This window comes from Trichosurus vulpecula, chromosome 3 (genome assembly GCF_011100635.1).
Source record: "Trichosurus vulpecula isolate mTriVul1 chromosome 3, mTriVul1.pri, whole genome shotgun sequence".
In the NCBI taxonomy this organism is placed as follows: domain Eukaryota; kingdom Metazoa; phylum Chordata; class Mammalia; order Diprotodontia; family Phalangeridae; genus Trichosurus; species Trichosurus vulpecula.
In genome coordinates, this window is record NC_050575.1 from 384,346,690 (window position 1) to 384,357,706 (window position 11,017).

The window sequence follows — 11,017 nt, forward strand, 5'->3', positions numbered from 1 at the left end:
GTGGGCGGGGCCTCGCACTCCCGGGTCCTCCAGTATCCCTAGAGCCAGCGCGGCGTCACGGCCTCCCTCTTCCGGTCTCCGGCTGCCGCAGTGTGGAGGGCGGTAGTGAGAGGCGGCGGCGGCAGGTGAGGCTCCAGCGACGGCGGCTCTGGCGGGCCCCACCGCTCTCCGGGGGCCGCAGAGGGCGGCGGCCGCGCTCTGCGCCGCGTCCGGATCGGGGCTGGGGTCGCGGGAGGACGGGACGCCCTAGGCCCTTCCTGGCCCAGGGTGACATTGAGCCCCGGGGAGGCGGCGCGGCCTGCCGGCTGCTCCCGCCCGGGCGGCCCGGGCCCGGAGATGACCTTGAGGCTGGGACCGGGTTTGGAGCGGGGCCGAGGCCGCTTGTCGTCCGAGTGACCTTGGGCGGGGGGGAGCCCCGCTTTGCTTGTCATTGACCTTGTCTCCCAAACGGGGGGCGGGAGAGGGGACGCCTTGGGACCCACAGTAAAACGACATTGAATAGGGGAGGAACCCAGGATCTGGGTTCTAGTCTCGGCATCACCCTCCGAGACGTAGGAGGGAGTGACCTTGGGCAAGTCGTCCCTCTTTGGGTCTTGGTTTCCTCCCTTGTCGGATGAGAATAGATGGACTGGCTGGAGGGAGGCCGCCGCCGATGATCCCCCTGTAATTCTGTGAGCCGGCCTCAGACTTGAGGATTATGTCACCCCGAGGTGCCCATGGGCCAGTCACAGCTTCCCTCTCTACTCTTTTGTTTGGGGGGAGACTACACTCTTTACCTCCAGGAAAAGCTGCTTACAGCCTCCAAACTTTCCTGGGCCTGTTACTTCTTCATCTTCTTTCTCTCCCCATCCCCAACTCCGTGCCTGTCCCCCCGTAATTCCCCTCCCCCCAAAAAACCTCTCCTTTGTTAGGTTGCTTGGCTCTAGGTGGGGGGGAGGGGAAGAAGAAAGGATCCCAGACCTCAGAACCCTATTAATTCATGCAAACAGGAGACTCCTCCGGGGTGTGTTCTCAGTGCTGAGGCTACATACAAACTTTGGGGGGGGGGCTTTTAACCAGTAAGAAAGGGAAGATGGGGTGCTGACAGTTGTCTAGCAGATTGGAAAGGCTGGGTCAAATCCTGACGAGGCCGTTAGATTTATGACCTTGGGCAAATCACCTTCATCATGTCTGGGCATCAGTTTGCTGGTCTGTAAAATGAGGAGATCTTACTAGACAGATTCAAGGGCTTCTCCTAGGACTAAATTTTATGACCCTAGACTTTTAGCCTGATTGAACTAGTGTGTCATTTTTGCTATAGTTAGTAATTTAGAGATAATAAAATTTATAGTCTGAAGGGGACCATCTAGCCCAGCCTCTCATTTTACAGACGTGGAAGCTGCAGCCCAGCCAGGGCAAAATGATTTGCCCAAGGTCATATTGGTATTAAGGAGTAAAGATAAGATCCAGACCTTCCTAAGTCTCTTGACTCCAAATTCACATCTTTTTCTGCTATCCCAACTTGCCTCGTAGGAAGTACATTTCAACTGTTTAAGCTTATTTTGACACTTTCTCAAGAATGGGACTACCATAGCCTTTTTATTACTTCCAGTATTTTTTTTTTGCCTCCTTACACTAACCTCCCAAAATATTTCCATCCTCCTTAGTTATCAACTTGGTCTAGCATTATTGATGAAAGTAAACATAAGGAAATGGCATCATCTCTCCCAAAATATTTCAGGAAGAAGAGTAGTATTGTTACTAGTAAGCAAATGTTTCAACTTAATTTGAAACAAGACTTTTGCATTCTTTTTTAACAGAATGTTGGCTACCAGGGTGTTTGGCCTTATAGGCAGGCGGGGTATTTCCACCTCTGCATGTGTTCGGTCACATGGTATGTACATTTTTCCTTCTTTTTGAACAATTTGCGTAAATTTCAAGAATATGTTGTGAGTTAACAATTGGTACTGAATGTGAATTCAGCATCTACTCTCTTGTTCTCACTGGTCTCTGCCCTTCAGCCTCTCTTCCAGTCCTGTGCATCTTAGATCAGATGGGCCTCCACAAAAAGCCATTTTGGGAAGGCTCAGGTTGCTCTGAAATCCATAAGGAAGCTTTAACTCATATTGTAGTAGGTGTTAGGGATACAAAAACTTAAATGTGCCTGCTTTCTAAAAGCTTGCTGTTGGGGAAGACTACCCGTACACTGATTAGTTGCTATAAAGAAAATACAAAGTAATTTAGAGAGGAGGCACTAATATTAGAGGGGATTAGGAAAAAGGATCCCTATAAGGGGTGGCACTTGAGCTGAATTGACCAGGAAACGAGGGGTTTTGAGCAGAAGGTAAGGAACAAATTCATTTGAGGTATGTGACAGGAGATACTGTTGTATGTGAGTGATGGAAAGGGCACTAGTTTTGCTGGATTGGAGAGTGAAGGCAAGTAGTGTCTAATACAACTGGAAATATATGTTGAGCCTGCCATGTAAAGGCTGTATTTAAGTTTTGTTTCTAATTTTCAGTTTTCTTTTTTATGCAGGGGAGATTTGATTTGATTTTTTTATTTTTTAAAGCATATTTTTCCTCTTTTTTTCCAGTTCCTTTCCTTCCCTCTCCCCATCTCCACCCTATGAGAAGTCAAGAAAAGCAAAAACTATAACAGATATGCATAGTCATGCAAAATGAATTTCTCCATTAACCATGTCCCTGTCCCTCCCCATCCCACCCTCCCTCCCCCCACCCCTCCAAAAAAGAAAAAGTATGTTTCAATCTGCATTTAACATCCATCAATTCTCTGTTTGGAGGTGGATAGCATGTTTCATAATGAGTCCTTTGGAATTGCGATGGGTCTTTGTATTGATCAAAATCAAAGTTACTAGGTCTTTCAAAGTTGAGTATCTTTACAGTATTGTTCAGTTCATACAGGTCTTCTGAGGTTTTCCTGAAACCATCTCCTTTATGTGAGAGATTTTAAGTGCCAAACATGAGTTTGTCTTTGACCCTAGAAATAATTGGGAACCTGTGGAGCTTGTTTAACCAGGGAGTGAACTAAGCAGTTAGGGAACGTGCAGCACTTTGTTGGATAAGGGTAGATCTATCCTTTCCCACCACCAAAGACATTAACACCATAAACACCACCAGCCCTAGTGAAGCTTTAATAGGAGGCTTAGACTAAAATAGAGATCATTGGGCTTAAATAAGCTGGAGAAGTGACCTTGGGAGCCATCTAGTCCTGGGATCTGCCAGTACTTGAGCTAAGAATGGTTTTTATGTTTTTAAGTAAAGTAAAATGTTATTTACAAATGTAAAAGAAAGTTTGCTAGAGAGCCTCTGGCTGTACTTTAGGGTCCAAACCCTTCATTTTCTAAAGGCAAAGAGAGGGAAAGTGATTGGCCAAAGGTCACACAGGTAGTTTAAGTAACCCAACAATTTGAACCCAGGTTCTTTGACTCCAAATCCAGTATTTGTGCTGTTTGTCTATGTAAAGGATTAGGGGGCAGGGGTAGGTGAGGGGAGGAAGGCCATCCAGGGATAGAACACTGTTCCAGAAAGGGAGGTGGAAGGATAGTGGGAAGCACATTGTTTCAAAATTTTGCCTCAGGCCAATTCCATCCTGGTAGATTGTCATTCTGAGGACCTAGATGAGCCAGAGGGAGTACTCTTGTTTCCTTATTTAAATGGCATCCTAGTGTTCTAAAAGAACTGGTGGACTGGATTGAAAAACTAAGGTCTTTGACCTTATCATTGAATTTTGGAGAATGAGAGTAAGCAGAATTGGAAAAGGTCAGATATCCTGATTTTAAAAAGGATGGAGAATAGAGTTGCTACCCTTTAGGCCAGTGACCTTGAGTTCGGTTCCTGTCAATTACGAATATTTTTAATGGGATCGATTAGTGAATATTTAGTGAATATTTAGCAATCATTGATCAATCAGCAAACATTTATATGCATATACTAACCCTGGGGATTCAAAGAAAGGCAAAAATAATCCCTGGCCTTTAAAGAGTTAACATTCAGATGGGCAAGACAGCAGGTAAATAAATATATATGAGATACATTCAGAGTAAACTTCCTCCTTAGAGAGGAAGTTGCTGACGGTTGGTGAAAGCCAGTATGACTTCATCAGGAATAGATGCCAGACTTTCTCCATTTTTCCAGCAAGTTACTAAAGTGATAGATGAGAGGAATGCTTCATACATGCATGCACATACATATATATATACACACACATGCATGCAAACATTATACAGGGGTTAAGTGATTTGTCCACATTTTCCTGTAAGAAGGGGGCTGGATTTTTTCTCCCCTACTTATTTATTCAGTCATTCCTTTTTGAACTGGGAAAATTAACTGTTTTATCTAATATAATTTTAATTTATGATTTCTTGAAATGTACCTCTGAAAAACCAGGCTTTGATAAAGCCTATTGAGATACAAATGGAGCTACTTGACTATGCCTTTAATCCCAGATCACTCTGGCTCTCCCTAATTGGCCAATAGTAGGTCCCAGCCCAAGCCTCACTTGGTCATTGTGAGTTTCACTGGCTCCTAGTGAGTGTAAAGAGCAGTTGTTTCTGTTCTGGCCTGAAACCTTGAGGGTCTTTCCCTCCCAGGTTGGTTCTTTTGAGAAGGCAAACTAGGCTATCTTTTGCCTCAGTTCTTCCCTAGCCTTTAATCACTGAATGGGCTTCCCCCAGACAGACTGACTTATCTTAAAATGGCCAGCATCTCCCACTGCATCTAGGGTCATCTCCAGTCATTCTGATCTATGTCTTGCTACTGGACTCAGGTGACTCTGGAGGAGAGAGTGAGAATGATGCCTTTGCACAGCTCTGCCTCACTTAAGTCCAATTCACTTGCAAGTCAAGATATCGCCCTCCTGATGTCATTGATCCTCTTCCAGAAAGAAGAATGAACAACAACTGATTCCAAATTTGGTGCTCTTTCTACTACCTGTCTCCCAAATGAACTCCTGCTTATAGGACATAGTATTTTGATCCAACTTCACCGTGAGTCAGATAAGCTTGTGAGTTAGCCTGAAAACTTAGCTATGGTTTATGTAGGAAATAGGGCAGCTAGCTGGCCTGTGGATAAAGCACTGGATGTGGAGGCCAGAAGACCTGAGTTCAAATGTGGCCTCAGACACTTGTGAGCTGTGTGACCCTGGGCAAGTCACTTAATCCTTTTTGCCTCAGTTTCCTCATGTAAAATGAACTGGAGAAAGAAACGGGATCACAAAGAGTCAGACATGACTGAACAACAAATGTGGGTAGTTTATGATGAATTCACACAACCAACTTGCAAATGTACTTTTCCAAACACAGCCCGCTTCTAAATTAAGGACTGTCTCAAAATAGCCAAAGGAATATGGGAAAGATTGAATGAAAACATACTCCATTGACTAAGATATCTTTTCTCTTTATTGGTATTAGTTTTATTCTAATGTGTGGTGTTTTCTAGTTAGATTTCCTTTACTTATTTTTTTCTCTTTTTCCTCTCTCAGCAGGAGTTGTGAAGACTGCAGATTATAGTCTTCCAAGTTATGTCGATCGTCGTGATTATCCCCTGCCAGATGTGGCCCATGTCCGGGACCTTTCTTCCAGCCAGAAGGCCTTAAAAGAGAAGGAAAAGCAACCATGGAATAAATTGACTTCTGAAGAAAAAGTCCAATGTGGGTATTCAGTCAGTCAGTAAACATTTATTAAGCCCCTGCTATGTGCCAGACACTGTAAGCACTGGGGATACAAAGGTAAAAGGACAGTCTCTGTCCTCGGGAGCTCATAATCTAATGGGAGAGACAGTGAGCAAACACACATGTCCAGACAGGCTATGTAGAAGGTAAATAGGAAGTAGTCAGAGGGGAGGCACTAGAAATACAAGGGATAGGGAAAAGCTTCCTATAGGAAGTTAGGGATTTAAGCTGGGACTTGATAGAAGGCAGAGATAGCAGGGAGAACAGGGAGTGGGGGACAGCCAGAGAAAATGCTCTGAGTCATGAAATGGAGTATCTTGTTTGAGGAACAGTCAGGAGGCTGGCCAGTGTCCCTGGATTGGAGAGTTCTGTGGGGTATAAGAAGACTGGGCTGAGAGTGGGGGGGGGTGGTAGTGTGCTAGGGTACAAGCACTGTGGTCAACTCATTTTGGCCATTGTTACTTTTACCCTTTTACATTAACACCTCTTCTTTCTTAAGTGCTTTGTAGTCTTCATAGCACTATTTCTGGCACATCACTGGAATAAAAGGAGCTTCCTTGTTCACGAATGACCTTTAAACCAAAATAATATATCATCCAACCTAGGAAAGATAGAGTGGACCGCAACAGCTTAGGAAGAGATACGATGAGCCCTCACCATCCCTATCCCTATTCCACTCCTCCCACTAATCTGGGAAATTGGATAGTGTCTAGTTCCTACTAGGTATAGATCAGTTCTTTGTATTTTAGATAACCACAGTGTGAGAAATCAGAAGTGTATGTCAGAGCCCTCCAAAATATATCATTCTCCTCAGTGTGGATAGTTGAAGGTTAATTATAAAGGGATGAGGGAGAAATAGTTGAGATAATTCAGTACTTTTTAAGATCTTAAAGCCTTGTAGCCTGGATGGATTAGCTTTAAGTAAAGCTCCCTCCGTAATTTCTCAGTGTGGAAATTTGCTGCCCTTTCAAAGTCCTTTTCTATACTGGAGGGCACAGTTTTTTAGTTTGTGTTTTAAGGAAGTATAAATCTTTTTAGCCATAGCTGCTAATTTGATGTGTTCTACCATTTTGAGTTCCTGTTGCTGAAAAATTCATTCTGTGGGCAGCCTGGCGATGAGTCTCTTCTAAGTTAAGCTGAGCTATTCCTTAGCTTGATAGGAGCTATGACAGTTTATACTCTGTTGGCATAACCTCTGAAAACCCTGGCTCACTTCTCTGCCAGAAAGAGGTATTGAAGTTGGACTTTGTGGAAAATGATTGTAACAGCTTCCTTTTGATAACAGGTTAGTAGATACAGTGTGCTAGCTTCAAAAACTTTGTGAGATCAGTTATATGAGTAATATAACAATTGACAGATGAAGAATCTGAGCCTTGGGTCATAAAACAGATAAATATTGGAGCTAGAACTCAAAAACAGATCTTCATGTGTGTCATGTGTTTAGGGAATGCTGATCTCTTTAGGATTCAGCTGCCGTGGCTGTGTATTCTGACTCTTGCCCTGTTCACAGCAGGGGACATTGAGAATAACTAAGCATGTTGGTAGGGAAAAAAAAGTGCCTCAAGAACATGGGGTAGACACGTGGCCCGTATGAGCAGTTGTGATTCGTCAGCGACTGTGGTGTCCAAGATACGCAGGTGTCATGCAGGACGTGGAGGATTTTGATGTTAAAAAGATGACCTTTGGCAGCAGAGCACAGCTTGAGGCATTGGATGTGGTTCACTATCGTCAAAATGTACAGCTCAGCCTGATTTCTTATTTGATAGAGTCCTAGAGTCTTTAAAAAAAATACTGGGGCAGTTAGGAGGCCCAGTGAGTAGTAGAGCACTGGCCCTGGAGTCAGGAGGACCTGAGTTCAAATCCAGCCTCAGACACTAGACACACTGGCTGTGTGACCTTGGGCAAGTCACTTAACCCCAATTGCCCTGCCTTCTCCTCTCCAAAAAAACAAAACAAAACCTTTTCCTTCTCTTTTTAGTGTATCATATCAAGTTCAATGAGACCTTTGCTAAAATGAACCAACCCTCAAATGAATGGAAGACTGTTGTTGGAGCTGCTTTGTTCTTCATTGGCTTTAGTGGTTTAATTGTCATCTGGGAGAAGCGCTATGGTGAGTAAGGAAAGGAGATGCTCTGTTCTGGGCTTTGCTGGGGTAGAGCAGAGGGGTTACACTTGCTGCCTCAACTGTAATTGGGAAATGGTTAAAAAAAAATAGACATACAATATGAAATAGGTAATGTTAGTTTGTGGTTTTCTGAGTCACTATGTGGCCAGGGGGATCCTCCTTCAAGTCTGACACCAGAGCCCTAGAACACTCTTAAAGATGGAAACCATTTCTTCAACTGCATGAAAATCTTATTTAGCTAATGCATCTTTCACAAATAATAGCTTCCATGCATATGGCAGTTTGCAGTTTTATAAAGCACTTGCATATACTTTTTTGCATTTTTTCCTCAAAACCTTTCGTGGTAGGTAGACCAGGTATTATACCCATTTTATGGAGGAGGAATCTTGAGTTTATGTTAAGTGGGAAGCTGTGGTGAATCCTGGTCTCCTGTGCTTCTGCTGCTGCTGCTTAAGAAGTTGCTTTGCTGATAGGGAATCTGAGGTTGTAAATGATCCTTTTTCCAGGATAGGATAAATCCTCCTCAATTCTAGGTGACATTTTATTAAGTACTTTTAAGTATTTGCAAAGTGCTTTGTATAAATTCTCACTGTCCTCTAGAGGGTGTGCTCTGTCCAGTTGAATACTGTATTCCCTAAATAGCGTGAGCCTCTTTTTGAAACATATCGGAACCCTCCTGACAAATTCCTTTCTCTCTGGACTCTGCAGAGTGAGCTGTATGTGTTACAGCCAGTTCTAACTTTGCTCTTTTGTGTCTGGCCTTGAGTTAATACAAGTCCAGTACAATTCGTAATGGTGTTTACTTTACATCTACATTATGGTATCATTCCTTTGAGCCTCTGGAGAGATCGATGCTCTTTAATTTCTTCTTTTTTTTTCAACTCTACAGCTCTTTCTCATTGCTAAGCTTTTATGGAAATAAAAATCAAAAGTAAAAATAAACACGACCTGAATGTTTTTGTCTTCAGTGGACAAAGCCAGTATAGATGAGTGAAGCCACTTAAGTGGCAGGATACCCTGAGGACTGGGTGCATATTGCCTTGTGGGAATAGTAATTGAAATTCATTATCAAAAGAGTCTTTCTCAAACCCTGTTTTTATTGTCAGAATGGAAAAGTGAAGTCTCTTATTTCTGTTGAAAATTCTCTTTAATTTACAGTTTATGGTCCTCTCCCGCACACCTTTTCTGAAGACTGGGTGGCCATGCAGACCCAGAGGATGCTGGACATGAAAGTTGGTCCCATCCAGGGGTTCTCTGCCAAGTGGGACTATGACAAGAAAGAGTGGAAGAAATAGAAGAAACTGGGGATCGTGCCTCCTGTTTATTTGAACCTCTTCCTTGTTCATGTATGTGCAACCTTGAGCATATTTACTGGAACATTCTATGTAATACATTAACAACGAGAATAAACAACTGGCTTACTTGAAGAAGTGGTGTGATCGTTTGAAAATAGCTGGTATCTTGTCCATTTAAACACCATCTGTGTATCTCTAGTAAATAGAAAAATCAAATGCAAAAATTTTAAAAGCTTGCTAAGCTAAGTAAATAGGAAATGCTTATATGATTAAATTTAGTTTTTTCAATGAAATGTTTTAATCTGGAAAGTCATGTAGCTAAAATAAGTGGTAGAGTCTGTGATTCAGTTATTTTGACTTGATCTCAGTTCCTTATCGAAGCAGTTTGGCTTATAGAAAGGGTGGGGGAGTTGGAGTCTAAGGGTCTGGGTTCAAATTCTAGGTCTTCTTAAACCAACATTTATTGAACAATTATTATTGGAAGGCACAAGTACTAAGCTCTGAGAAGAACTGAGGCAGAAAGGGAAAAGTTTCTGCCCTTATGCATGACATACACACGCATGCACATGTGCATACACGCATCCATGTTTTAGAGGTGGGATCCAGGCATTTATTAAGTTTCTACCATGTGCCAGGTACCATGCTAGTTCCTAGGATTATGGAGACATAAATGAAAGATGACCGAGGGGAGAGGGAAGGAAATAAGCAATTATTAAGCACCTACTGTGTGCCAGGCACTATGCTGGCTCCTAGGATTATGGAGACATAAATGAAAGATGACTGAGGGGAGAGGGAAGGAAATAAGCAATTATTAAGCACCTACTGTGTGCCAGGCATTGTGCTAAGCATTTTACAAATCTCCCCTTCATTTGAGCTTCAGAACAACCCTGGAAAGTAGGTGCCGTTATTGCCGCCATTTGATAACTGAGGAAACGGAAGCAGACAGAAGTAGAGTGACTTGGCCACGGCCACACAGCAAGCAAGCGTCGGGGGCTCCATGTGCCCAGCGCTTTATCCGCTGCGCCTCTTAGGAGATGACGTGTAGAGAGAGAGAAACATGTACAGAAGAAATACAAGATGATGGGGGCGGGGGTCACCAGTAGCTGGAAGAAATTAAGGAAAGGTCTTACATTTGGGCTGAATTTTTGAGAAAACTAAGGCTTACTAAAAGGTGCAGGTGAGAGGGGGCATGTATGTTGGTCAATAAAAATATATATATAGTAATAATCTCTTGGAAGGGCGTAGCACATAACTTGTCCTTGGCAAACAACAGGCATGAGCATTTCCTTATGAATAAATGGTAAAGCATTTATTAAGTGTTATGTATACAAATAAAGCACAGTTCCTGCTCTCAAAGGTGCACATTCTTATTTGAAAAGACACACAGGACAGTGCACTATAAGGCACATGGCAAGGCCTCAGACTGCTTGGGATGTTTTGGGCTATCTGCCAGACGGGAGCAGTCCAGCATCATTAGGAGATGACATTGGGCCTGAGGGTCTGAATAGGGAGGGGTTTCTGGGTTCCTCCCAGCAAAAGTAGGGAAGGAGAGGAAAAGAGGAAGGAGGCATCGGCAGGGAGGGGGCAGGCAGTTTCACTTAGCCAGAGCTCTACATGGGGGCCTCATGGCCCTAGGAGAAAGGAGAGTCTGACTTGGTATCATCTCCACTTGGGAACCGCTAGGCCTCATTCCCCATTGAGTCCAGGAGGGGGAAGTGAAATTTAAACGAAGAACAAAAAGTATATACAGAATTCAATTGGTAATTTTAACTGCCCTGTTTGTCCCCTTCTGAACTTCCTTCTGCTCTCCTGTATATTTTTAAAAAATGTTTCTTTGATGCTTTTGTTGTATTACTATTACTCTTCTCCCTTTCTCCTAACTTCCTTCTATAACTCTTCTAAAGGACAGCTAGGTGGCATAGTGGAT

The 11,017-nt window shown here is 43.2% G+C and overlaps 1 protein-coding gene across 2 annotated transcripts; it reads left to right on the forward strand.

Moving 5' to 3' along the window:
- Positions 1–24: 24 nt before the first annotated feature.
- LOC118844630 lies at positions 25–9,222 on the forward strand. 2 transcript variants are annotated; one of them, XM_036752563.1, is made up of 5 exons: positions 25–125; positions 1,800–1,873; positions 5,482–5,649; positions 7,649–7,780; positions 8,954–9,222. In XM_036752563.1, exons 2-5 carry the CDS (start codon positions 1,801–1,803, stop codon positions 9,088–9,090), a joined length of 510 nt encoding a protein of 169 aa, XP_036608458.1. In that variant the 5' UTR covers positions 25–125; position 1,800; the 3' UTR covers positions 9,091–9,222. The 2 variants fall into 2 exon arrangements, with proteins under 2 accessions (XP_036608458.1, XP_036608459.1); XM_036752564.1 differs by having other exon boundaries at positions 5,485–5,649.
- Positions 9,223–11,017: the final 1,795 nt, after the last annotated feature.

Bases quoted from the DNA above. Each gene is read 5' to 3' on its own strand.
- LOC118844630 (XM_036752563.1), top strand. From the start codon at position 1,801: ATGTTGGCTACCAGGGTGTTTGGCCTTATAGGCAGGCGGGGTATTTCC. The intron at 1,874-5,481 runs GTATGTACATTT...TTCCTCTCTCAG, and splicing joins TGCATGTGTTCGGTCACATG to CAGGAGTTGTGAAGACTGCA. The intron at 5,650-7,648 runs GTGGGTATTCAG...TTCTCTTTTTAG, and splicing joins TTCTGAAGAAAAAGTCCAAT to TGTATCATATCAAGTTCAAT.